This window comes from Mandrillus leucophaeus, unplaced genomic scaffold (genome assembly GCF_000951045.1).
Source record: "Mandrillus leucophaeus isolate KB7577 unplaced genomic scaffold, Mleu.le_1.0 Scaffold20, whole genome shotgun sequence".
Taxonomy (NCBI): domain Eukaryota; kingdom Metazoa; phylum Chordata; class Mammalia; order Primates; family Cercopithecidae; genus Mandrillus; species Mandrillus leucophaeus.
The window spans coordinates 5968324-5992648 of record NW_012102032.1 but is presented as its reverse complement, the minus strand read 5'-3'; the positions used below and the strand labels follow the sequence as shown (position 1 = coordinate 5992648).

The 24325-nt window shown below is 39.6% G+C and overlaps 1 protein-coding gene across 1 annotated transcript in view; it reads left to right on the top strand.

The window, feature by feature from the left end:
- ANKFN1 (ankyrin-repeat and fibronectin type III domain containing 1) overlaps nucleotides 1-24325 on the top strand; it is a 330330-nt gene that overhangs the window by 159036 nt on the left and 146969 nt on the right. Inside the window, exon 3 of the mRNA XM_011979240.1 lies at nucleotides 15979-16113. Coding sequence (XP_011834630.1) covers nucleotides 15979-16113 — 135 coding nt within the window. The remainder of the gene's footprint in view (nucleotides 1-15978; nucleotides 16114-24325) is intronic.

The following is a 24325-nucleotide window of genomic DNA, read 5'->3' as shown; positions in this document are numbered from 1 at the left end:
TGGTCCTGGATCATTGAGCCATGATGGTGTCAATAGTTAGGGATCAGGAGCAGATGAAATCAATGACTTGGGGCATGTAGTGTATACCACATGGATACGCTGGACAAAGGGATGATTCGCGTCCTGGGCAGGACACTGGGGTGGTGCAAGATTTCATCATGCTATCCAAAATGGTGTACAATTTAAAGTTTATGGTTGTTTATTTCTGGAATTCCCCATTTAATATTTCCAGACTGCAGTTGACCATGGGTAACTGAAACCACAGAAAGCAAAACCACAAATTAGGAGGGACTGCTGTGCTTTGGAAAATTAAAAATTGCACATAGTTAAGGTGTACAATTCCATGTTCTGATATATATTGTGAAATGATTATCACTAGCAAGCTAATTGATATGTCCATCACCTCACAGTTACTTTGTGTGTGTGTGTGTGTGTGTGTGTGTGTATGAACATTGAAAATCTACTCTATTAGCAAATTTCAAGTATACAATTCAGTATTATTAACTATAGTCACCATGCTGTATATTAGATCTCCAGAACTTAATCAACCTGTGTAACTGAATCAACCTGTATAACTGAAATTGTGTAACCGTTGACCAGTGTCTCCCCATTTCCTCCCCCTGGCCCCAGATCCTGGCAACCACCATTCTACTCTCTGCTTCTGAGTTCAACTTTTTTAGATGCTACGCTAGAGCGACATCGTGAAGTATTTCTCTTCTTGTGCCTGGTTTATTTCTTATTTCATTTAGCATAATGTCCTCCAGGTTTATCCATGTTGTCACAGATAATAAAACTTCCCCCTTTTAGGGCTACATAATATTTCTCTCTATCTCTCTCTCTCTCCCCCTCTCCCTCTTGCTCTCTCTCTCTCTCTCTCGTGTGTATGTGTGTATGTGTGTGTGTGTGTGTGTGTGTGTGTGTATCATATTTATTTTATCCATTACTCACAGTTTATGTGAAGGTGATTCTTTTTACGAAGTATTGGTTCTGCCACCTTCTAGCCATGAGATTTGGGCCTCACTTTTCTCATCTGTAAATTCAGATGCTTCTAATGCTACTTCCCATCACAGGGTTGCTAGAGGGTTCAAAAGAATTGGTGAGCCTAAGGGACTCATCAAGTACAGATTGAGCATACCTAATCCAAAAATCCAAAATCCCAAATGTTCCAAACTCCAAAACTTTTCAGTGCCAATGTGACACTACAACCTACCCTGAGTACATTATCTTTTCACTGTATTAATGCATTTTTTTTTACTGTTAAGTATTTATGTGTGAAAACATATGCAAACATGATTGCTTGTTGGTAGCATATAAATTCAGAAGCAGGAATGGCAGTGATGCCAAACAACCACAGATTGTCCACATGGGTGGCTGTGATAGTGACGCTTTTGCCTTCTGTTGGTTCAGTGTACACAAGCTTTGCTTCATGCACAAAATTAGCAAAAAATGTTGTATAAAATTACCTTCAGGCTATTTGTATTAAGTGTGTATGAAATATAAGTCAATTTTGTATTCAGACTTGGGTCACATCCCCAAGGTATCTCATTATGTATATGCAAATATTCTAAACTCCAAGAAAAAATCCAAAATCTGAAACACTGCTGGTCCCATGCATTTCAGAGAAGGGATACTCAACTTGTAGTCCCATTATTTTGTGATATCAGTGTTGTTATTTTGTGATCACTCTCTGATCACAGAATCTAGAACTCTTTGCAATCTCCTTTTCAGGTCTATAGTTCACCTGAAAACTTGGTTCTACAAAGCAAGAGTCATTCCTAAGTATTCTATTCCCATTGGACATTATCTTCCTTCACCCCCACCACCCAGTGTTGGTCTGACCGTAGCAGGTCTGCCCCTCCACATGCTGAGGGCTACCATGTGGTTACTGGAAGCCATCCTCCGCCTACCTGACAGTAGACCTGTGTTCTGTGCTTCTGCCCACTCCCAGCTTGGCTCTGGTTTGCTTAAAATTAAATGATACTTTTCTGTGAGAAGGTGCTTGATTTTCCACATATGTCTGGCTGCCAATTCCCAGAGACCTTTTGATTTGACGCTGTCTGTGGCCCAGCGCTGCCTATGTAGTCTAGACCCAGAGTATAAAAGAAAGCCAATCCCAGGAGACCTCAGGGTTAGCATCTAGGCATTGTTTCTGCGGATCTTACTCTGACCCATTCTCCCAGCACCTCCTTTCACATTCCTTTAGTTGAATCCCTAACATAGGTACTTCCCACTTTCTCGGAGCCTCTCTCCTAATCCTAGCTGCCCTAACTGCCAGATCTCTGGCCCTCCATGGTCCTCCACCGACCTCCCTTCCTTTGCTGGTCTCCAGTTTTTCAGCCTTTGCTACCTGATCACCTACTGGAAAGGTCACTAGCTTCCAGCCTCACACCTCTCCAAACCTCCATCTGATTTTGTTATTCATCACATATTTGTAGGGCCCCTACTATGTGCTGGGCACTATGCTACACCTTGGGGTATTATTGTGAATAGGGGATGGATTCTCTGCTGCCATGCAACTCACAGTCTAAAAGGGAGCAGATTACCAAACAAGTAGTAGTTACAAACTATGGTTGGTGCTTTTAGAAAAACAACAGGGGGCTGGCCACGGTGGCTCACACCTATAATTCCAGCACTTTGGAAGGCCAGGACGGGTGGATCACGAGGTCAGGAGTTCAAGACCAGCCTGGCCAAGATGGTGAAACCCCATCTCTACTGAAAATACAAAAATTAGCCAGGCATGGTGGCAGGTGCCTGTAATCCCAGCTATTCGGGAGGCTGAGGTGGAGAATTGCTTGAAGCGGGGAGGCGAGGTTGCAGTGAGCCAAGATCACATCACTGCTCTCCAGGCTGGGTGACAGAGCGAGAATCCAACTCAAAAACAAAACAAACAAACAAACCAACAAAAAAAAACAGGGTGCTGAAATAAAGATTAATGGACATGAGGGAAGGATATTTCCTCTCTGAGGAAATGATATTTAAGCCAAGATTTGAGAGATGAAAGGGAGCCAGTCCCATGAAACAGGGACAGATGTTTTAGGCAGATGGAACAGTATGCGCAAAGGCCTTAAAGAGGACCTCATATGAAGCTGTGCAAATTGTTCAGGGCACAAACAAGCCTGGTCCAGGAGGTAAAGGGAATGCTGAAACCCAGCCAGGCTCTGTTCCCCAAGCAGTTTGCCACAGTAAGGGGAAGGAACTGGTTCTTTTTCTGAGCCTCATAAAAGACACTGTATGAGCTAGTAGCAATCTGAGCCTTGAGATGAAAAGAGGATGGCTCTCAGTCCTTTTCTGTTGGTCCTTGGGCTGCCGCTTGGGTCCACATCCTGGGATCTTGCACTCAGCTTAGAAATACCCATCTCCATATGCCTGCCCATTCTTAGATTAGTCTATGTTTGATCTTATCTATCAAATGATAACAACTCAGATTTACATGGCATTTTACATTTGCTTCAAATCTCATCTGCTCTTCCAATATCTCTGTGAGGTAGCTAGGGCAGGCATTATTCATTAATTATATTTTGCATGCAATACCATGAATAGATTTTGTGTTTTGGTTAGTTATGTTTCAATAATTGTATATACCCTCCTAACCAACACCTAAATCAAGATACAGAATGTTTCCAACAGGCCTGAAAGTTTCCTTCTGCCACTGTCCAATCAAATATCCCACCACCCCAGTCCTACCTAGGCAGCCAGTGTTTTGATTTCTGTCACTACTGATCAGTTTTTTCAGTACTTGGTCATAATGGAAATGTAATTGTGTCATAAATATTCTATTGTGTCTAGCTTCTTTTGCTTAATCTGATGTTTCTGAGATTCATTCACATTATTGTATGTCTCAGTAGTTTGTTCCTTTTTTATTGTTGAGTAATAGTCCATAGAATGAACATACCACAATTTGTTTAGCTATTACTCTATTGATGATATTTGGGCTATTTCCAGGTTGGCTGTTTTAACTGAGACTGCTACATTCTTGTGTAATTCTTTCTGTGAGCATTTACTTTTCTTTCTTGTGGGTAGAACCCAAAAGTAGAAGTGCTGAGTCATAAGGTATAGTATATTTAACTTTGTAAAAGACTGTCAAACAGCTCCAAAGTTATGCCATTTTATACTCCAATCAGCAACCTAAATACACTATAGTTACTCCACAGCTTCACCAACTCTTGGTTTTAGCCATCCTAGTGGGTGTAAACTAGTATCTCATTTTAATTTTATTTTACAATTCTCTGAGGACTAATCATATTGAGCACCTTTTTATGTGCTTATTGACCATTTGTATATCTTCTATTGTAATATGTCTATTCTAGCCTTTTGTGTGACTACTATTAATTTCATTTTGTAAATAAGAAAATTAAGACTCAGGTCAAGTGGCCAAAGACTACAAAGATTCACAGCGAATAAGTAGCAAACCCAAGTCTTTTACTCATATCTCCTGACTCTAACTGGTATTTCATTTCCAGTATACTGGACTTTTTCCTACAATGGGTCTCAAGCTTAGGATGCCCTCATCAGTAACCTTTCCAGCATCCTGAACCTCAGGACATTTTAGATAAAGGCACAGTCAAAAAATGTATGGATGTAGACAAAAGAAGAGGTGAATGATTTTACATTAACTGAAAGCAACATAATGTTTTTTTTAATAGTCCTCAAAACCATCACTCTAATTCTGGAGTTCTTGTTTGGTACCTGATACCCTCTCAGGCAGGTATTCTCAGTGTCAACTACTCAATGCTGCCAAGCTCAAAATAAGCCCTTTTTTGTTCAGGTGCAAATGTGTTTCACTGGGCTACATGTAACTCTTTTCAGCCTATTTGGTTTTAATTCAATCAGTTAAAATAGCCACAATTTCTCCTGTCCATATGCCACATTGCAGTAAGTTAATATTTGGTTAATGAAGTGTAAATACTCCTGAGGCTTGATTTTCTCACTAGAATAGCTGGAGGAGATGGTGAATATGTAGCATGATTTATTCTCTCGCTCTCTCTCTTTCTCTGTCTTTTTCTTTAAGAATTAAATGTACTTTGAAGCTGCAAATGTCATAGAAAACTCCCACTTTTCTTTGATGCTGAAGATAAATCACTGACGGAACAATAAGAATGGATAACCAGCCTTGGTGATAGTTGTACTTGACAGACTGAGTTTGAGCATCTGACAAATGGGTGAAACATTGTGACTCCCCTTTCAAATCGAGCGGAGATATGCTAGCTAGCAGGGCAGCACAGACAGAAGGTGCCTGTTGCTGTCCTTTTAATCCTCTCTGAGCAAAATCTTGTACTTTTCTCCAAAATGGCGAAGGAAGTGAATAAGCCATTGACCTTTTAATTCCATTCAATGCATTTGCTGTGCTGCAAGGTGCATCCAGTAGGTTTCACAATGCGGAAGAGTGACATTGACTATTTGGCATATGCAGTCCTTGAGAAAGCTCCTCTGAGCTTAGAAAGCTCCTCTACTCCTTAGAAAGTGGCCACAGCAGCCCATTCAGACCTTGCTCTATCTGATTTCATAGGAGTTCAGAGTCTGGGACAAAATGAAGAAAGAGAAGTTGGACGGAAGTCTGAAGACAGAAGAACTAGGCCAGAAATAAAAGGGTCACGCCAATGTCTGTGAAGAGGAGATGGGAATAATAGAGATGAGGCTACAATTTAGCAAGATGAATCAGTCAAGCCTTCTTAAAAGTATTCCTACAACTTCTTCAACTTTCTTTTTTTCTTTTTTTTTTTTTTTTCCTCCTCTGTTCTTCTTTCTTCTCCAATTCATTAAATGCCTCTTTGCTGCTATATGCCTTAGGTCAGACGCTCCTGGCATTTGTACAGCAAACTTCATCTGACGTTTTTAGAAGAAAGGGGATAAAGTTTTTATTTTAAGCTGAGAGTAATTTTAATGGGTAAAGTGGCATTTACAGACAATGTTTAACTGATAGTGCAGATGGCCTTTATAATTGCTGGGTCTTATTACACAGCTATAGGTCTTTATTATTATGTTTGAATGTGCAAATAGAATTAACTTCCTTGCTCCTCTTAGTATTTCAAATTCTCACTGTGATTAATTACAAAGAATTCTCTCTTTAATACTAAGGATCTGATTCCATGAAGTTGTGGAGATAAACCAAGGAGGCTTTTCCATTTGTCAAAGGGAGGAGGTATTTCTTATGGCGGTAGAAAGCTGAGCAATTTGGCAGGAGACTGAGTCACAAGCCACCCACACGAGTATCATCTAAGGAACACTTCGGCTGTGAAATAAATGGAGAAAAGGACCTGGAAAATATGGAAGGCTTCTTTAGAGATTTATTTATTTAGCAGTTAACCAAGAGTGTGAGGACCCTTCTGGGAATTTGGTCTTGGGCACCTAAAATTTAACTTAAGCCTGGACTCAAATGCCAAACAGAAGTATTCCTACAAGAATTGACAAAAAACAAAAAACTCATTTTGATTGGCACTCAGGAGAGAACAATAAATGAGGGTGGAAGGAGGAGAGTTTTCTCTATGGCTTGACTGATCATTAAAGCTATCCAGATTCCTCCCCCAAATCACCACCCACTGAGTGGGGCCACCTAGGGTAATTAAAGGATCAAATGCTCCTGTGCTATACTGTAAGCATTTAAAAAGCACCAGTCCCACTAATAGAAACATCTTGTTGGCTTTCTCTGAAGAAAACCTGAATAGAGAATAGAATTCTATTAATGAATGAGGCAAATCTACATTAGTTCCTTTTTAAAAAAGAAAACATTCCTGATAAATAACATTTAAAGCAGATTTCAGCGCACTCTCTGGAAATAGAGATCACATATATTGACTCTGAAATATTAGACTATATGTCCAATACAAACCAAGACTAGCTGGCTTGAAATAAAGCATTTTTTTTCCTTTGTGGCAGAGAAGTTCTTCTATGTGTTAAGTGCTTTATGGCTTCTTGATATAGCATGTTAGAGCTAGAAATGATTTTCAACGTCATCTAGCATGACCCCCTCACTTAGAGGAGAAAACTGAAGGTATTTAAAACAAAAAAAAAAAGGCCAGAAGAATCTTCAAGAACATTCCAGTTGCTGTCCAGAAGCATTGCAAATCAACCTTTTTAGATGCTGCAGCAAAAGGGAAAACTCCAGCCTTGCCTTCATCTTTGACTCATAGGAAAGGTGTAAATCCCACCCACGTAGTTAAAGCTTTCTTGCTGAACTCCTGCTTATTCTGAGTTGAACAAGGGCTAAAAAGCCCATTGTGAAATGTTTGTTTGGAGGGCCAGAATCTAAACTTGCATTCCTTGTCATGGTCAGTTTTTTAAAAGAAGATGACAGATTGGAGTCACGGAAGGGGAGAGACTCCAGCAATGCTAGACATAAGAGACCATCAGAAGAGGATGCTCTTTCTTTCTGGCTTGCTGTTGTTATTTTTATTTTCCACGTACTCCCCAGGGTATCAGGTTTATCACCATGGCTGGGATGGGGCTTGGAATGTGGTGGACAATATGACAACAATTTCCTTCCTGGTGTGTCCCTGAATGGCCAGCACAGTCAACACATAATCAGACAATCTACAGCTGCACTGTTGCTGTTGACAACTTCATTATGCCTGTGATATTCAGCTGGGTAATTCATTTCTCCAGCTTGGCAATATGTCCTGATATGCCTAAATGGGTTCAATGTAATTTTGTAAGCTTTTGAAGATGCTTCCTCTTCCCTTGTGAGACACGATACACACTGTCTCCCCTTGTGCTTAGCTTTGTCCTAATATGGGAAACAATGATAACCGCCACCAGGAAATAGCGTTGCCTTGTTCAGCTCTTTAGTGCGGATTGAGTCTCCAAACCACAAAGGCAGGAAATATTAGTGATTGGAATGACACAGTAGGTCACTTAATGTCCCTTGTAACTGCCTTTTTTTAATTTTATTTTTATTTTTTGGCCTGCCTCTGCATTTAACCTTCATATAACCAGGGCATTTTTCTACAAAATCAGATGGCCTTGCCAAGGATGTAAAAATAGATAATTAATGATTCTGGGGGAGGGTGCTGGCCTTTGGCATGATATTTCTAACATCACCAATACTGTTCTGAAATGGAAGAAGCAGATGAGAAATTAGAAATATAAGCATGCATAGCATCCAACACCGATGCCGCACTTTTTCTTTCACTGGGCAAAAGTATAAAATGCATTCCTCTGAGTAATCTTTAATTCTGCTCAATTAAACCTATATGTATTGAAAATTATCTGCCACGCAAAGGGCCCCAATCCAAGAGCTGAGAGGGAAATTCAAAAATCAGTGAGGCCCAGGTCCTGCCCTCATGGGGATTTCAATCCAGTAAGAGAATTACATAGAGCCCCGAGTAACTCTAATGAAGTTAGGCTGTGCTGAGAGTGTTAACATTGTTATAAATACTACAAGGAGGGAGGAGAAAGATATTCATTCCACTGGGAACATAAAAGAGAGGTGAATAGGCTGTCTTCAGGGCCACCTTCCTTATTCCACCAGCCAATCTGTATTCTTTTAAGAAAATCTGGTCTGCTGAGAATCTTATTGGAGTCAACTTCTTAGTTCTGAAAGTTAGGACTACTCGTCTATCCAATTTCTAAATGCTTGCTGGTCGTCATTGATAATGATCTGTTCCCAAGTATCTCAAATGAAAATGGAGAAGATAGCATAAAGATAGGTCAAAGAGTCTTTCAGCTTATTCTTTTATCTTTTTATCTACCTGTTTTCTTGACTTTATAAAGCTAAATTCTAAGTGGACTCCCATTGGCAAGTAGAAAATAGCTACTGAATCTGTGACTTTTAACTACAGGTATTTCAATATTAAGATTTTCTTTACAAAAAAAAGAGGAGGAAGAAAAAACATAGACAAAGGAGTAAGAGGAGGAGGAAGGGTCTGCCTAAAATTGAGTAGTCGTTTATCCTTCAGTATTTTGACTAATCAACTCAACCATTTTGACTTGTCTATTGAATAGTCACCTTATGGATTCCAGCTTCCGTGCCTACTGGTGAAGATTCATATGATTTGATGGGTAGCTGTACATATACATAGGGTTTTGAAAAAGCTGAAACCCTGAAGTCTGATAAATGTTTTATTTTTTAATCTAGACAAGCATTGGTTTATGAATTATCAAATCCTAGAGTATTAACCATTTCATTTTCAAATTGTTTGAGAATTCTGCATAACATCCTTAAAGTAATCCAAGACACAAAAATCATCTTCGGCTTTGAAGCACCAATAAAAGACTTCCCCAGGGGAACGGCCAAAATGAGTGTTGTAAATGGAGAGGGATACCAACATCTCTGCCGTGGATAATAGTCCTCTACCACAACTGCACTACAGTCCAGATATCACTATACAAAGGCATGATTGAGGTCCAATTAGCCACCAACCTATTACACACGTTATTCATTATGACCAAATCTAGTGCATCAAAGAATACAGATGGCCTAGGGATTGGTCATAAGAAGAAGCAACCTGTGCTGGCTCCTTTTAAAGAGATTTAGGTGAATACTGCCACCTATTGATAGGTGAAATTTATGCTACAAATTCCTACTCTGACCTGATGTGCTAATGCTTATCAGAGCAGATCTCATTTCTCGGCCAAAGCATTTTATCAGCCCGAATTTCATAATTATGGACATGTTTTTGGTGAAAAATAATGATGTTACATTAATGTAAAGCAACGAATGAAATGTATTATATTTCTTATTATATTATTATACATATTATGTATTATTTCTTATTTCTTGGCAAAAGAATGAGGTGGAAATACCACAAACTTTGCAGAGACATGGGTTTGAGTCTCAGCTCAGTCCCTAAATGCACATAAACAAGCTGATTAATCTCTCTAAACCTTAGTTTCCTCATCGATAAAAAGTGGATGATCCTACTTTGTAGGGTGTGAGAATTCAGTGATACCATTTGCATGGCACATAGAAGGTATTTAATAAATGGCAGCATTTATTATTATTTTTCCACTGAGCTATTAAAAGTAACTATTTTGATGCAGTGATTGGTAATATGACAAACCACATCATGTATCAGACTCCGGTGAACTCTTCCACATGGTTCAATTATCCTTTGGCAATGCTACTTGTCTAGTATAGTATCTTTGACATCCAAAATTAAGACAGTGTGAACATAAATATTAGAACCTGAAGTGTGCCAATTGAGAAAATGAGGATAAATGGGCTTCATTACCAAATGTCTCCTGACTGCCCTAGAGGATATATGGGGCCGAGCAGATAAAGAATTATGATAAAATGTTGGAGCTACATATAAATGGGGCTTTGTGACCTGCTGGATAAGGTTGAGACTTAGAGCCAGACCCAGGAGGCTCACATTCCTTCCTCGGCATGGTGTGGGGGATCCTGGGCTCATACAGACAATAGGGGATTCATAGCTTGAGAATTCTAATGATGACTGAAAGGAGGGTGGCAGCCAGGACAAGAAGGCTTTTCAGAAGCATGGACTCTGATTATCACATCGGTGCTACAGCCCGGTGAGAGGCTGCTGAGAGGATGGATGAAGCCGTTCTTGGAAAGCTTTCAGTGAAGTGTTTGTAACCTCCTTTAAGAGAATCCCGTTTCTCATAAATGTGGCACTGGAAAATCCCACATGATTAGTTCAGATAAACACTCTGTCATCGGATTGCACTACCAGGAATAGGGGCCATCTCTTTTTGAAGAGTCTTTTTGAATGCAATGTGTCTCGTCTCCAAGACTTAGAGAAAAATTCCAAAAGAGGCTTTCTCAGGATATTTTGGGACCGTTACTTTTAGTCTGAAAGGTCAATTGGTACTTAAAACAAAATAATCAAGAACTAGCATGCCCGTGAGCAGTCTGCATCTTTTCTTTAGAGGAAAAAAAAAAAAAGTCTGCTTTGGATTGAATAGCCAATGCACTCCCCCACCCCTTTTCTTTTTTCTTTGGGGATTAGAAATTGAGAGGGAGGAGGAGGAAGAGTTTCACATTCATTACTAACAACTTCGCACATAATAAGCATATTCAGATACACCCTGGGGTGTTAGTTTTCTTTTCCTATTTTTTTGTCTCCTTTTTAGCAGCTTTCGGTAAGTAGCACATTTTATTTTTTAAAAAAGAATTGGAGCCGTTATTGAGTAGCCGCGCCCTAAGGAAGGTCAAGAGATTAGGGAACGGAAGAAGGCTGGCCAGGCTCTTTGCTGACCACAGTAAGGGAATGCCACTTCTTATAATTTAATTTTGAGATACTGATGAAAAGGCACTCCCTAAGAAAAAAAAAAAAATCTTCACTGAAAAAAAAGTGAAAAATTGTTAGAAAATAGCCATCAAAAAGTGATCAATTTAAATTTATGTCTAACAAACAAACCACATGGAACTAACCACAGGGCAGACATGCATTTGCGGCGATATATGGACATTCTCAAAATATGGTCAGGATTTTGCAGGGGAAAGTGGACATTACTGGCTTCTGATATTGGTGGGCGTTGGCCTAATTTTGTAAGTATTATGCAATTCTAAACATCATATGTCACAAATCAGAGGAGAGTATACTAAAAGAAACCTTTGAATTTAACTGGTCCAACTCTCTCATTTCACAAGTGGGAATAATGAAGCCTAATGGTAAAAAGTAAGTTGCCCGAGATCACACAGCTGGTGAGGGGCAGCTCAAGGACTCAAGTTCAAACTCCCCATTCCCAGACCCAGATTCTTTCCAATGAGCTAAACAACTGCAGTGGGAAACCGCAAACTCACATTTAATGGAAACCCTGTACCCATGCCCCCTGGAAATGGCCCTGAATGTTGCTAGAGGCAGCTCATCTGTCACAGCCTGGACTGAAGTCTTTACCTGGTACTAAATGGGTTCTTCAAAGCATTCTATGAATGTCTAGGCACATTGACATGACTCCAAGGACTCAACTTCTGTTCTTTTCTCTGCTTAGAAAAAAAGAGCACAGACCATAACCTGCATGCCATAATCATCTCCAGGTGTATATACTAGAATAAATTAATGTCATCATCATCGGCCATCATGTAGGCTAAAACTTTAAGTCACCTTCAACTTGTCTCTCTCTCTCATCCTCCCCGTCCTCCACCTAATCTATTGACAATCCTGTAAGTTCTATCTCCAAAGATAGGACTTTCATCTCCTAATTTACATCTTCACGGATCTTCATATCATTAGTGTCTTCCTGCTTCTGGGTTCTCACCGCTATCCACGATGGCCAGGCCAGGTGGATCCTAATCAACTGTTCTGGCATTCTCCTGCTCAGATCACTGTCACCTATGGCATAACGTCCACACTCTTTAACATGGCATTCAAGCTCTCCCCAGTTTAGCTCCTGCTTACTTTTTGAGACAAATTCTATCAGCTCTTCCCTACATTATTCACTCCAGTCCACTGGACTACTTGTCATTCCCTAAGAGCCCTGGAACTCTATGCCTTGACACTATGCCTTGACTCCAAACCTGTTTCTTCTTTTCAACCTGTAGAGAGATCTTCATTCCTCTAGTTCCAGTTCAAATGCCACCTTCTCGGTAAATCTTTTCTATGCATTACAGAAAGAAGTAATAATTCTATGTTCCCTTAACACATTGCTCATACTTTTTTATGGCACTTACTTAATTCTGCCTTGTATTGTAATCGGTTGCATATCTCTTGATAAATATATCTCTTTTATCTTTGAAAAGATGCCCTGTTCACCTTTGAATGGGAGCAATGCGCCCTCCCAACCACATTGCTTCATTTAATACACTGCATATAATACATGATTTTCTTTCTTAACTTTTACTGAGCACTTACTAGGGCAGGAGGTGTAGTGGCTGAAGGAGAAAGATGCAAAATAAAACACAATCCCCGCCTTTAAAGGAGCCTTTAATTGAATCAGTGAGACACATTCGCAAATACCCTAAGCAAGTTAAATAACTGTGGGGGTGGAATTGGGTGGAGGGGAAGTTCTGAGTGTGGAACAAACATTCTCAGTGTTCCAAATGAGAACATTGGTATTATGACATGGAGGGTGGAGTCATGGGGGAGGAGTAGAAGGAAAGAAAGGGCAAAGCTGCCTTTAGATCCCATCTCTTGCTGTAGTCATTATTAGAGTCTTCTCTAGGTCTGGCTAATCTCACTTATACTTCCCTCAGAACCAGAGAAATCTTCCTAAAACAAGACTGATCATTTAACTCCCTGTTCAAGTGTTTGATGTTCAATGAATCAAGCATCAGATAATTGCAGGCTTATGTTAAGAGTTACAGAGTACCAGTTTGCAGAGATGAGACGAAGTCCAGGAAACAGCCAGAGAACAAAAAGGAAGAACATCCTGTAAAAGTGCTAGGAAGTGGGAGACAAAGTAAGAGTGTGATCAATGTGGGCTGAGATTAATCCAGAAGGATTAATTGGAGGAGGCAAGCCTTCTGTGGATGGTCACTTGGCAAGAAAGATTAGACATACCAAGGGAACTTTAAGATTCCTTTCAATTCTGAGACCCCATTTCCCATTATTCCTCGAGGTGATTTATGTATTCATTCAATAAATACATGCTAAGCACTTCAACAAAACATCAAATATTTATTGAATGCCTTCTATGTGCCACGAACTGTGCTAAACCCTGGACATACAGCAGAGAATAAGAGACTTTGCACTTAAACTCTGACAATATAATGGGGATGACTGATGCTAAACAATGAATGCAATAAAATATAATGGATATAATGATGGCAGAGTATAAGGTGTCATGCTTTCAGACCACAGAACAGGGATCCTAACAGCCTAGGGGCTAGAAAAATATCTCTGAGAGTTGATGTGTAAGCCAAGATTCCAAGGCTGTACAGGAGTTAGCCAGACATAAGGAACTGAGCATTCAGGCAGAAGAACACCCATCATATTTGATAATCTGGTATTCAGAAAGAATATAGCATGTCCAAGGACCTAAGAGATATTCAAAAAAGCTACAGCATGGAATGCAAATAGAAAGGTGGTAAGAAATTAGGATAGAGAGACAAGAAGAGCCAGAATATGGGAAATTTTTCTAGGGTATGTCGAGGAGTTTATACTTCATCAATAGGCTCTAAGTAACGTTAAAGTATGTAGCACAATGAATCTAACCTACTAAATACGTATTAAGTGTCTACTGAAGAGTAGATTAATGAATAGATGGATGAATTAATGAATTTCCTTTGCAATAAACATGAGCTTTTTGACTCAACTTGAGTATTTGCTCTAGAAAGTGTTGCTACTATTATCAGAGGCACTGTCCTCTTAGGTCTGTATGGCACGTGTAACTCATGACCCCTGTGAGGCAACCCCCTAACCTTAGTAGAGTTACTCAGTCACCTAGCTTACCACAGCAGATGTAATTCAAGTAAATCTGCGTTAAAGTCAAAATGTTTCTCGATGAAAGGGTAGAGTTTTACCTGGCAATCATTTTGGCCTAGGCTGTGCAAGAGAAGCCAGACTCTTTCTTAATCCTTGATGAAAAACGTAGCCCTCTAAGCCTCAAGGGCATGAATATTACTAAATTAGATTATTCATAGCAATGCTTCCATGGACAAATAAATCCAAGGATAGAAAGTGATAGTAAATGTTCAAAAAAGATATTTTGCCTTTTTAATAAGAAAAGAAAAAGTAAGACAATTGTTAAAAGCCAAACCAAGCTCTTCCTTTGGCCACCCAGGTTTTATGAGTCACTAAGCCCTGCCTCAGATCGGAGCTGCAGAACAGCCACCTGTTGGGGGCGAGCGAGCTATGGGGGGAGATAATGTCTTTAGAAAGGGGGAGAGTTTGGGGAATACAAGATGTCATTTCCAGGATTCTAAGCAACTACCAGGCCAAAGATTAACTCTCCACCCTCTTGTTTATGATCAAGAGACTTTCTCCTGATTTGCTACAGTCTCATTCAAAATTTGAGAGTTTATTTGGCTCCAGGTATAGATAACAGACTAGTCAGTGCCTAGCAGAAGAGTCCAAAATTACTCCTGAAGTCATCACAGCAGCTAAACATTCATTTGGTAGAGAAAGAATCAGAACAGAGCTTTAGAAAGATTCTTAATGCTGTTGCTAGGGCCATGTGTTGCTGTGTGTGTGTGTGTGTGCGTGTGTGTGCGCACACGTGTGCAGTATTCATATGTGCCATCAATCGGCAAGTCCCTCCCCCCAACATAACAAGCAGCCTGTGAAGGTCATTTGCCATTTTATTTCAGTGAGAACCATTAAAAATGCCTACATATGCAGCTTTCTAGGAAATCTATTTGTGTCTTTCCTTAGTCATGTAAAGCACAATGCTGTGAAAGGAGCCGAGTATACCCATATGTGGCTGGCATAGAAGCAGCACTGGAATCGTCTTCCTGAGACTGAGCCTCTTGCTGCCCTAAGTCCCACGTCTGCTGACTACTTTCTCTGAACCTGCTCAGACAAAAACCCAAGCATAGCTTCAGCAGCCCTGACTGGATTTAGAGCTTTCTTAAGATGCCCCCTAGCTCCTGCTAGGGGCTTGTAAGGAATTGCGCAGGTGCCCTGTGGTAAAGGGATGTGACGGCCACCTATGTGCTTCTGGTCCCAGACAGCTGTGGAAACAAGGGGGTGTCTGGCCCCAGAAGGGCTGTAGATCATTTGCACTCACAGATTGCTGGATGAGCTCTTGGATGCCAGACAATATTTCTTTCCCTGCCGTTGATGTAGTGACCGACTGCCCCTCTGCTCAACCCTGAGTGACAGTCAGTTCGGATTCAGTCTTGTTTGCCATGAAGCTAGATGTCTCTGTAACCCATTTCAAATGGTCCTCACAGATACGATAGGCTAAACATACACTGAAGTCATGGTATCCTTTTACTACATGCACACAAGCTACAGGAATCAAGCCTTCCCCAGGCTGCAGTCTAGAGAATACACCTAGCCTCTGAGCCAAGCTATTTACGTCTCCCTTTCTCTCCCTATGCATCATTTGCTCTTTTATTTTGCATTAAGAGTAGCTTGGTGATCATGGACTTCGGCTCTCGCCTGTAGTGATCCTGTTCGCATTTCATTCTTTACGCAGAATAGGAAGGAAGTTCGCTTGCTTTGCACAGAGGCTGAGCCACAGGAGAAAGCAAAGCCAATGTGATTTATTGAATGAAAGCACTGGACAATTACCAACAACTTGTTCCTCTGCTGCCTCGAACAGCATAAACTGGTAAGTCAAATTTATTGTTGTTTTTCTTCATGCGAATATGGAGCTTTCTTAGTCACTGATTATTTTTATTGTGTGTATATGTTGCTGTGGCTTAAATAACACTTAAAAATCTGTATCTTCCAAAATTAGCTGCAGGTGGTCCATGAAGAATACACACAAGCACACACACACACAGTGGTCTGCAATTGTACATACACGTCCCTGTGGAGAGACAGGACGGGGGTAGGGAAGCCCCATTTCTGATAATTGGGCATTTTGTTTGCAGTAAGCTTAATCACATTAAGTGCTTGCATAACTGATTAGCATTAGCTGTGAAAAATACATTGCTGTTTTGTTGTGTAAAATCATTTTCCAGTCAGGTTCCTGAGTCCCTAACAAAACACCTGTTGGGTCAGGTAAAGATGAGTTCTATCGTGCTGATAATCCTGAATGCAAACCCAGATATATTACTGTCTTTAATCCAGTTTTCAGACTGGGCAAGCAGAGTGGAATGCTGGCACTCTGTTCATCCTGGGTGAGCATGCCCATAAATAACATTATGACTGTGATACTGAGGATATCTGTCAAGGGAATCAATGGATGTGTGTTTAAACCCTTGCTTGATCCACCACTACTTTTGCATCTATGTTATTTAAGTCTTTTTTTTATTTCATAAAAGATATATGGTTGATGAGGTACACTGGATTCAAAGTGGGATGTTCTAAGTATCCAGTTACCCGTGCTGATCATTGGCCTGGTCAGAGTCATCAGGAACTCCACTGATAATCAAGGCTGAGTTTGCTTCTGTACTGGGCTCCAAAAATCCCCATACTCACTTGGTTTCTTCATTTTCTAAATAAGATATAGGCCAACCTCAGCAGAGAGAGAAAGTGACTGTAGAAAGATATTGCTTTCCTTACCACCGTCCCCGCCCCCACCAGTCTCCTTAGTCTTTTGTTTGTCTGGCTACCCCAAGGCTTTATGGCAGCATCAATCCATCTCTGGTGAACTCAGAGTCCATATAAGTGTCATATAGAGTTTAATGTCTTTGGTGTACTCTATCTGCAGTATATCCCTGGCTGTTCAGACAAAGTTGTGGCCTTGGATGCTGACAAAGATGAATGATGTTAGAACAGTGAGCAGCATGTTTCTCTAAATAAAAACCAAAGTTAGGAAACTGGAGAGATGGGTGAAGTTTTGCCTGGTGGAAAGGATCTCCAAGCCACTCAATCACAAGAGCCAAGGTCATTCTCCCAGGTGATTTGGCCATTTCATAAATGATGGCATTCTAATAGCAAGGAGACCGAATTGCCTACTGGTTACAGGACTGGTGAGATGTCAGGATAGTCGCGTATTTGTGCTGGTTCCCAGATTAAAGATGTGTCTTTTGGAAATTTCCTTAGCCTCTGTGGATCTCTGTTCTGCCATTCCTTCTATTCTTAATTGTTTCAAAGAAGATATGCTAAGCTCAATTAATGTATTCATGAGATACTACTTTAGATTCTTTTGTTAAATGATGCATTAGGTATTCAAGATCATTGTTCATGTACTTTAATCCAGGGGTCATTCATCAGAAATACACAGATGAGAGTTTATGTGAGGATGAGGGGAATCCATGTCCCTTCCCTCATCTAAGGGATCCAGAACACTCTGAAGGAAGCATGATCACCCTTAGGGAATTAGAAGAGGAGAAAGGAGCTGAGAAGTGATGTTAAAAAAAATTCAAGTTCAAATAAATAGGTCATGTAAATAAATAGGATTTTTTAAAATATTGATTAGTGATAACTGACTTGCTGTACTTATGACCCCAAGATCCTAAAGATCATCAACGTTTTGAAACAAACATGGAAGTATTTTTTTTCAGAGGGTAGTTCAGGTATGGGTATAATCCATGTATAGAACTATGGCAGGCAACTTTCAGCTGCTCAAATTGCTCCTGTACCCATGCGTATGGAATTAGCAGCTGCAAATGTACTATGATTTGAGAAGCTCTAGAAGGCTGATTTCCACCCCCCAAAATTCGTCCCATCTCTTTGTATTAGGGTACCTGAAATTCTTTCATCAGAGATTCAGTTAAGTATTGATGTCTTTTTTATAAAATTCAAACATTTCTAAAGGAAATCGTAAAGTAAGCCACTGATACTTTATGATAAATGAGTGTATTAAATTTTTTCTACTTCAAAGGTAACCCAAAGGATGTGGAATTAGTATTCTATTAATTATTCTGCTTTGTATTTCCTTCATACCTGTCTCTAAGAACTTCACTTATAATTATTATTTCACTCTTCATCAGAAAAATAAGTACCCTTCGGGCAAGTTATTTCCTTCTTTTATGGAATATCTGGATTAGACAATACCATCTAGATTTCCTATAGGCTTTTGAGAGTCACACTGTGGAAAACCAAACTCACTATCTTTTCCCTTTCTAAACTCACTTCTCTGTCTATGTTCCTTTAATTAAAAAAAAAAAAAAAAGTGTATGTGTGTGAGGGGGGTGACCTATCATTCACCCAGTCAGCTAATAAGGCTCACAGAATTTATCACTGGGTTTCCTGATCTCTCTAGCCCCTTCATCCGATCACTAACAAAATTTAGTCCATTTTATTTCCTTCGTCTTTTGAATCCGTCCAGCCCACTCCATCCCCACTGCCACAAGCTTTAGTTGAAGTCGCCAGCTCTCATGGGGTAATTTTTTAAGAGCTTCATACTTGGTTGTCCCCTGCCACTGTTCCTACATCTCTCCCCTTTCCAGCAATCCTCTAGTTGCTACCACGGCAAGTCTCTAAAAAAGCATATCTCAATTTTTACTTCAGAGTCTCCAGTGCTGCCCTGTTGGGTACAGGTTAAAGTCTATGATTCTTATCATGGCATAAGAGTCCTTTGGTGGTCTGGCCCTGCTACCTCTTCGGGCTTCTTTCCAAATGTCCTGGCATGGTTGATGAAATGTACCACCGTAAGTGTCAGAGCCCAGAAAAATTTCATGGGGACCCTCACTGGCACTGACTTACCAATGTCACCATGATGTTTCCCATCTCTATATCCTAACCTGAACTATTATTCCTAGAATGCCCCTTTTGCCCTTCCTGCTAGTTAATTCCTCATTCATCATTCAAAATCCTTCTCAGGCATCTCCTTCTCTAACGCATTTTCTCACTACCTCTTATCCAATGACCACATCCTGTCACCCAGAAAGTTCATCACTCACCCCTCTGTGCTACTTCTATGTCTTAGGTTCTTTGAGAGAAGTGTTTAGAGGTTAAGATCTCAAATCTAGACTCATACTGCCTAGATTTGAATCCCAGATTTACTACCCTTTAGTAGTGCCTCAATTTCTAGCTGTGTAAAATGGAGATACTAATAGTCCTTCCTTCATATGGCTGTGATGGGATTCAATAAGTTAATACATGTAAAAACACTGCAACACACTGAATGCTTATGTTTCTCCCAAAGGCAAATGTTGAAATCTTAACCCCCAAGGTGGTGGTATTAGGAACTGAGGCCTTCAGGAAGGTATTAGGTCATACCCCTCATCACTGAAGTTAGTGCGCATCCCCAGAGAGCTAACTAGTTCCTTCCACCATGTGAAGGTACAGCAAGAGAGTTCTGTCTTTTGAACCAGAAAGTCAGCCCTCACCAGACACCAAATCTTCTGGATGCCTTGGTCTTGGACTTTCCAGTCTCCAGAACTGTGAGAAATAAATGTATATTGTTTATAAGCCACACAGTTTGTGGTATTTGGTTATAGCAGTCTGAAGGGACTAAGACATACATTATTCTAAATAGCACTTGGCTCATAGAAAGTGTTATAGAAGTGTATTAGTCTGTTTTCACATTGCTATTAAGGAAATTTATAAAGGTAAGATTGGGTAATATATGAAGTAAAGAGGTTTAGTGGAATTACAGTTCCACATGGCTGTGAAGGGCTCACAATCATAGCAGAAGGCAAAGGAGAAGCAAAGACACATCTTACATGGCGACAGGCAAGAGCACTTGTGCAGGGGAACTACCATTTAAAAAACCATCAAATCTCATGAGATTTATTCACTACCATGAGAACGGCATGGGGGAAACCACCCCCATGATTCAATTATCTCCACCTAGTCCTGCCCTTGACATGTGGGAATTATTACAATTCAGGGTGAAATTTGGCTGGAGACACAGTCAAGCCATATCAAGAAATATAAGCTAGTATTATTTACATACCACGCTATTTCATAGCTATGCATTTGCATAACTGACTACCTTTCTAGCCTCTGAGCTCCTTGGGAATAGGTAGGGTAACCAGCTCATTTCAATTTCCCTAGGACTGTCCCAGTTTTAGCTCTGAAAGTACTGCATCCTGGAAACCCTCTCTCAGTCCTGAACAAACTAAAACAGTTGGTTACCCTATGTGGGATACTGTCTTACTTACTTTCAATCCCTTGGATCTATCACAGGATACAGGTTACAAAGTAGATCATCCATAAGTACTTGATGAACTATAGAATCAATACTAATCATCTTTCTATCCTCTTCTTCATAAACAAATGTTTTCGTACATTAAAAATAGTGTTCCTCTTGCCATGGAGTGACAACTGACTCTTCAAAACTTGTCACTTAATATATATACATTAAAGGGCACAGGAACTAGAAAGGTGGCTTCCATTCTGTGTCATCATTGTAATAGAATTGGCCGCTCTTTCACACTAAAAGACATACCTGTTATGTTAACAGCAGGTGGGGAATGGAAAGAGTTTAACTTCCTTTTCTGCCTAGTGACAGGCAGGTTGAAGCCTTAAGGTCCCCTAGTTCACATCACAGCTAGAAGAGCAATCTTTTCCCAGTCAGAAATGTCCCTCTCACTGACTATATCTGTCTACTCAGCTGTCAAACATGGTTAGAACTCCTATTTGAATATGCTGTGTCTTACGACTGCTTCTCATCCAGACTGGCTCAGATCTTTTGTCACAGTACAAATATGCTAAGAAAGTCCCACAACCAAGCTCCAGTGAAACATGAACTCTGGAGGTGTCAGGACGCACAACATGGCAAGAAGTCTTGACTTCAGAATCGAGATCTAGGAAGATGAAGCTGACAGGCAGCCAGATCAAGGTCCCTTAGAAATAATAATAGCAGAGTTGTTATAAGTGTGGACTTTGGAGCGAGAGTTCAAATCCTGCTGCTCCATTTACTGGCTGTAACATCTTGGACAGGTTAGCTAACCTCTCTGGGCCTCAGTAAAATGAGAATATAGTTAAAAGTAGCTATTTCCTCAGAGAGTTATTGTTATATTTTGTTTTAGCATGTACAAACAAAACTTAAGGTAAAGCCAATTGCAAATGATACATTGGATATTGAGATACAACCTCAGGGCATCAAGAGTGAAGAAAAAAGGGAAGTGAGTCAAGGAAGAAAGGAAAACAAAGGTGGCTGTAACTGAAATAGCAATTGCTTCACAAGAAGACACATCTTGTTGTTCTTTTGTATGTATTGGCTTCCAGGTAGCCCTCAGAACAATCTACAACAAGGAATAGAGAGGAAATTATCTACTGGCTACTGAAAGTCTCCTGTGTCTCACCGGTCCAGTTTTCTCCATTTTAGTGGTGTTACTCAGTCTCTTAGGGTAGCCACAAGCAGAGCTAAGGCCTCTGTGGGTCTTGATGGGTCAGGGCTGCTGCAGCTACTGTCACAACCAGCATGATGGGGGTCATGTCAAAACACGCCCCCTACCTGAGACAGCTGGTAGTGTTAGGAGACAGGATGATGGTGGCAATCGAGGCTCTCTGTTTATGTAAGCAGCAAAGCCCAGGGAACAGGTGGTTGTGAAGCCAATGTGAGGAGGCTCCACTCTGCACAGGCTACTCCTCATTTTGGATCTGCATTCTCCAGGCTACTGTATGATTTTTTTCCTATGTTTTCTTCTAAACATTTTATAGTTTTAGCTTTTACATTTAGGTCTAGGATCATCTATTTTAGGTTGATTTTTGTATATGATGTGAAATAGGGGTTGAGGGTTTTTAAATTGTTCTGTATGGACATATCATTGTTTCAGTACAATTTGTTGAAAAGATTATCATTTTTCCTGTTGAATTACCTTGACACCTTTTTCAGAAATGAATTGATCATATATGTACAGGTTGTTTCCAGGCTCTCTATTCTGTTTCATTTATGTATATTTCTATCTTTATGATATTATCTTTATCTATATGGCTATCCTTAATCCAATCCTATATGTCTTAATTACTGTAGCTTCATAGGAAGTTTTGAAATCACAACTTCCAACTTTGTTCTTCTTTTTCAAAATCATTTTGGCTATTTTAGATCCTTACCATTTCTATAAAAATTTTAGAATCTGCTTGTCAATTTCTACTAAAATAAAAAGCCTGCTAGGATTTTGATTGAGATTGCATGGAATGTATAGGTCAGTTTGGAAGAACTGACACTTTAACAATACCCATTCTTCCAATCCATGAACAAGGGGTGGGTGTGTGTGTGTGTGTGTGTGTGTGTATGCACACATACACATTGTGTATATACATATATAGCTCTTCTTTAATTATTTAATATCATGTCATGTTCAGCATCCAGGCTTTTCATGAGTAGATTTTTATAGATTTAGTAGATTATTCTATGTAAACTTTCATGTCATCTGCAAATGAAGACTATCTCACTTCTTTCTTTCCAATATATAGGTCTTTGACTTATTTTTCTTGCCCTACTTCACTGGCTAGGATGCCCAATACAGTAGAAAAAGTAGTAGTGGACATTTTTGCCTTGTTTCTGATCTTAGATAGAAGAGCTTAATGTTTACTCAATAAGTATGATATTGGCTATAGGTTTTAAAAGATTATCTTACTCAGGTTGAAGAAGTCCCCTTACATTCCTGTAAAATTTTTTTACCATGAATAAATGTAGATCATTAAACCCAAATGCTTTTTATGAATCCATAGAGATGATCATATGATTTTTCCTCCTTATCCTCTCTTTTAATGTATTAAATTACGTTGACATTAATGGGTAGATAAATGTTATACTAACCTTGCCTTCTTGGAATGAACCCTGGCTAGTCATGATGCATTATCCTTTTTATAATATACATTGCTGGATTTAATTTGCTAACATTTTGTTGAAATTTTTTGCCTCCATGTTCATGACAGACATTGGTCCATACCTTTGTTTTCATGTCTTGCCTTTTTCCTGATTTTAGTATCAGGGTGGAACTAGCCTTGAAAATGAAGCCAAATTTTTGGAAGAGTTGTGTGTCGAATTGGTATCATTCCTTAAAAGTTTGGTAGGCTGTAACATTTAACATGGCATTTATTAAAGATTTTAGGATACATTATTAGCATGCAGAAAAAGAAAATGTAAAACTAGAAATTAACGTTCCCATAAAAGGTAGTCTCCTAGCTAATATCTCCTAAAGCCTTGTCCTATAGCCAAGTTGTAGAGAACAGCCCACCTTTGACCAATCAGGAGAGTGGGGAAAAGATTACAAAAAGACACAAAGAAACTTTTGAGAATAATGTATATGTTCTTTATCTTGATTGTGACAATGGTTTCATGAGTGAACACTTATGTCAAAGCTAATCGAATTGTACTTTTTAAAACATGCAGTTTATTTTATGTTAATTATACCTCAAAAGACCTGTTAAAAGATAATAACTAATATTTATTGAACACCTATTTTTTCCAGCACGCTACTAAACAATGTATATGTATTTGCTCATTTAAAATTCTGATATCCCTTTTTGGACAATACATGACTATTACTATTAACGTGAGGAATAATATTAATTATGAGGAAATTGAGGTTCAGGAAAGCTAAGTAAGTTGCTCAAGGTCATATGGTTAATAAGTTAAAAAGCTGAAATATAACGTTCAATCAACCTCATATCAGAGTCATACTTTTAATACTGTGCTTAAGACCACCATAAAGAATAGAATAAAATGTCCTTAATGGGATTGCCTAGGTTTTCTTCTAGGATTTTTATGGTTTTAGGTCTAACATTTAAGTCTTTAATCCATCTTGAATTAATGTTTGTGTACGGTGTAAGGAATGGATCCAGTTTCAGCTTTCTACATATGGCTAGCCAGCTTTTACAACACCATTTATTACATAGGGAATTCTTTCCACATTGCTTGTTTTTGTCAGTTTTGTCAAAGATTAGATGGTTGTAGATGTGTGGTGTTATTTCTGAGGCCTCTGTTCTGTTCCATTGGTCTATATCTCTGTTTTGATACCAGTACCATGCTG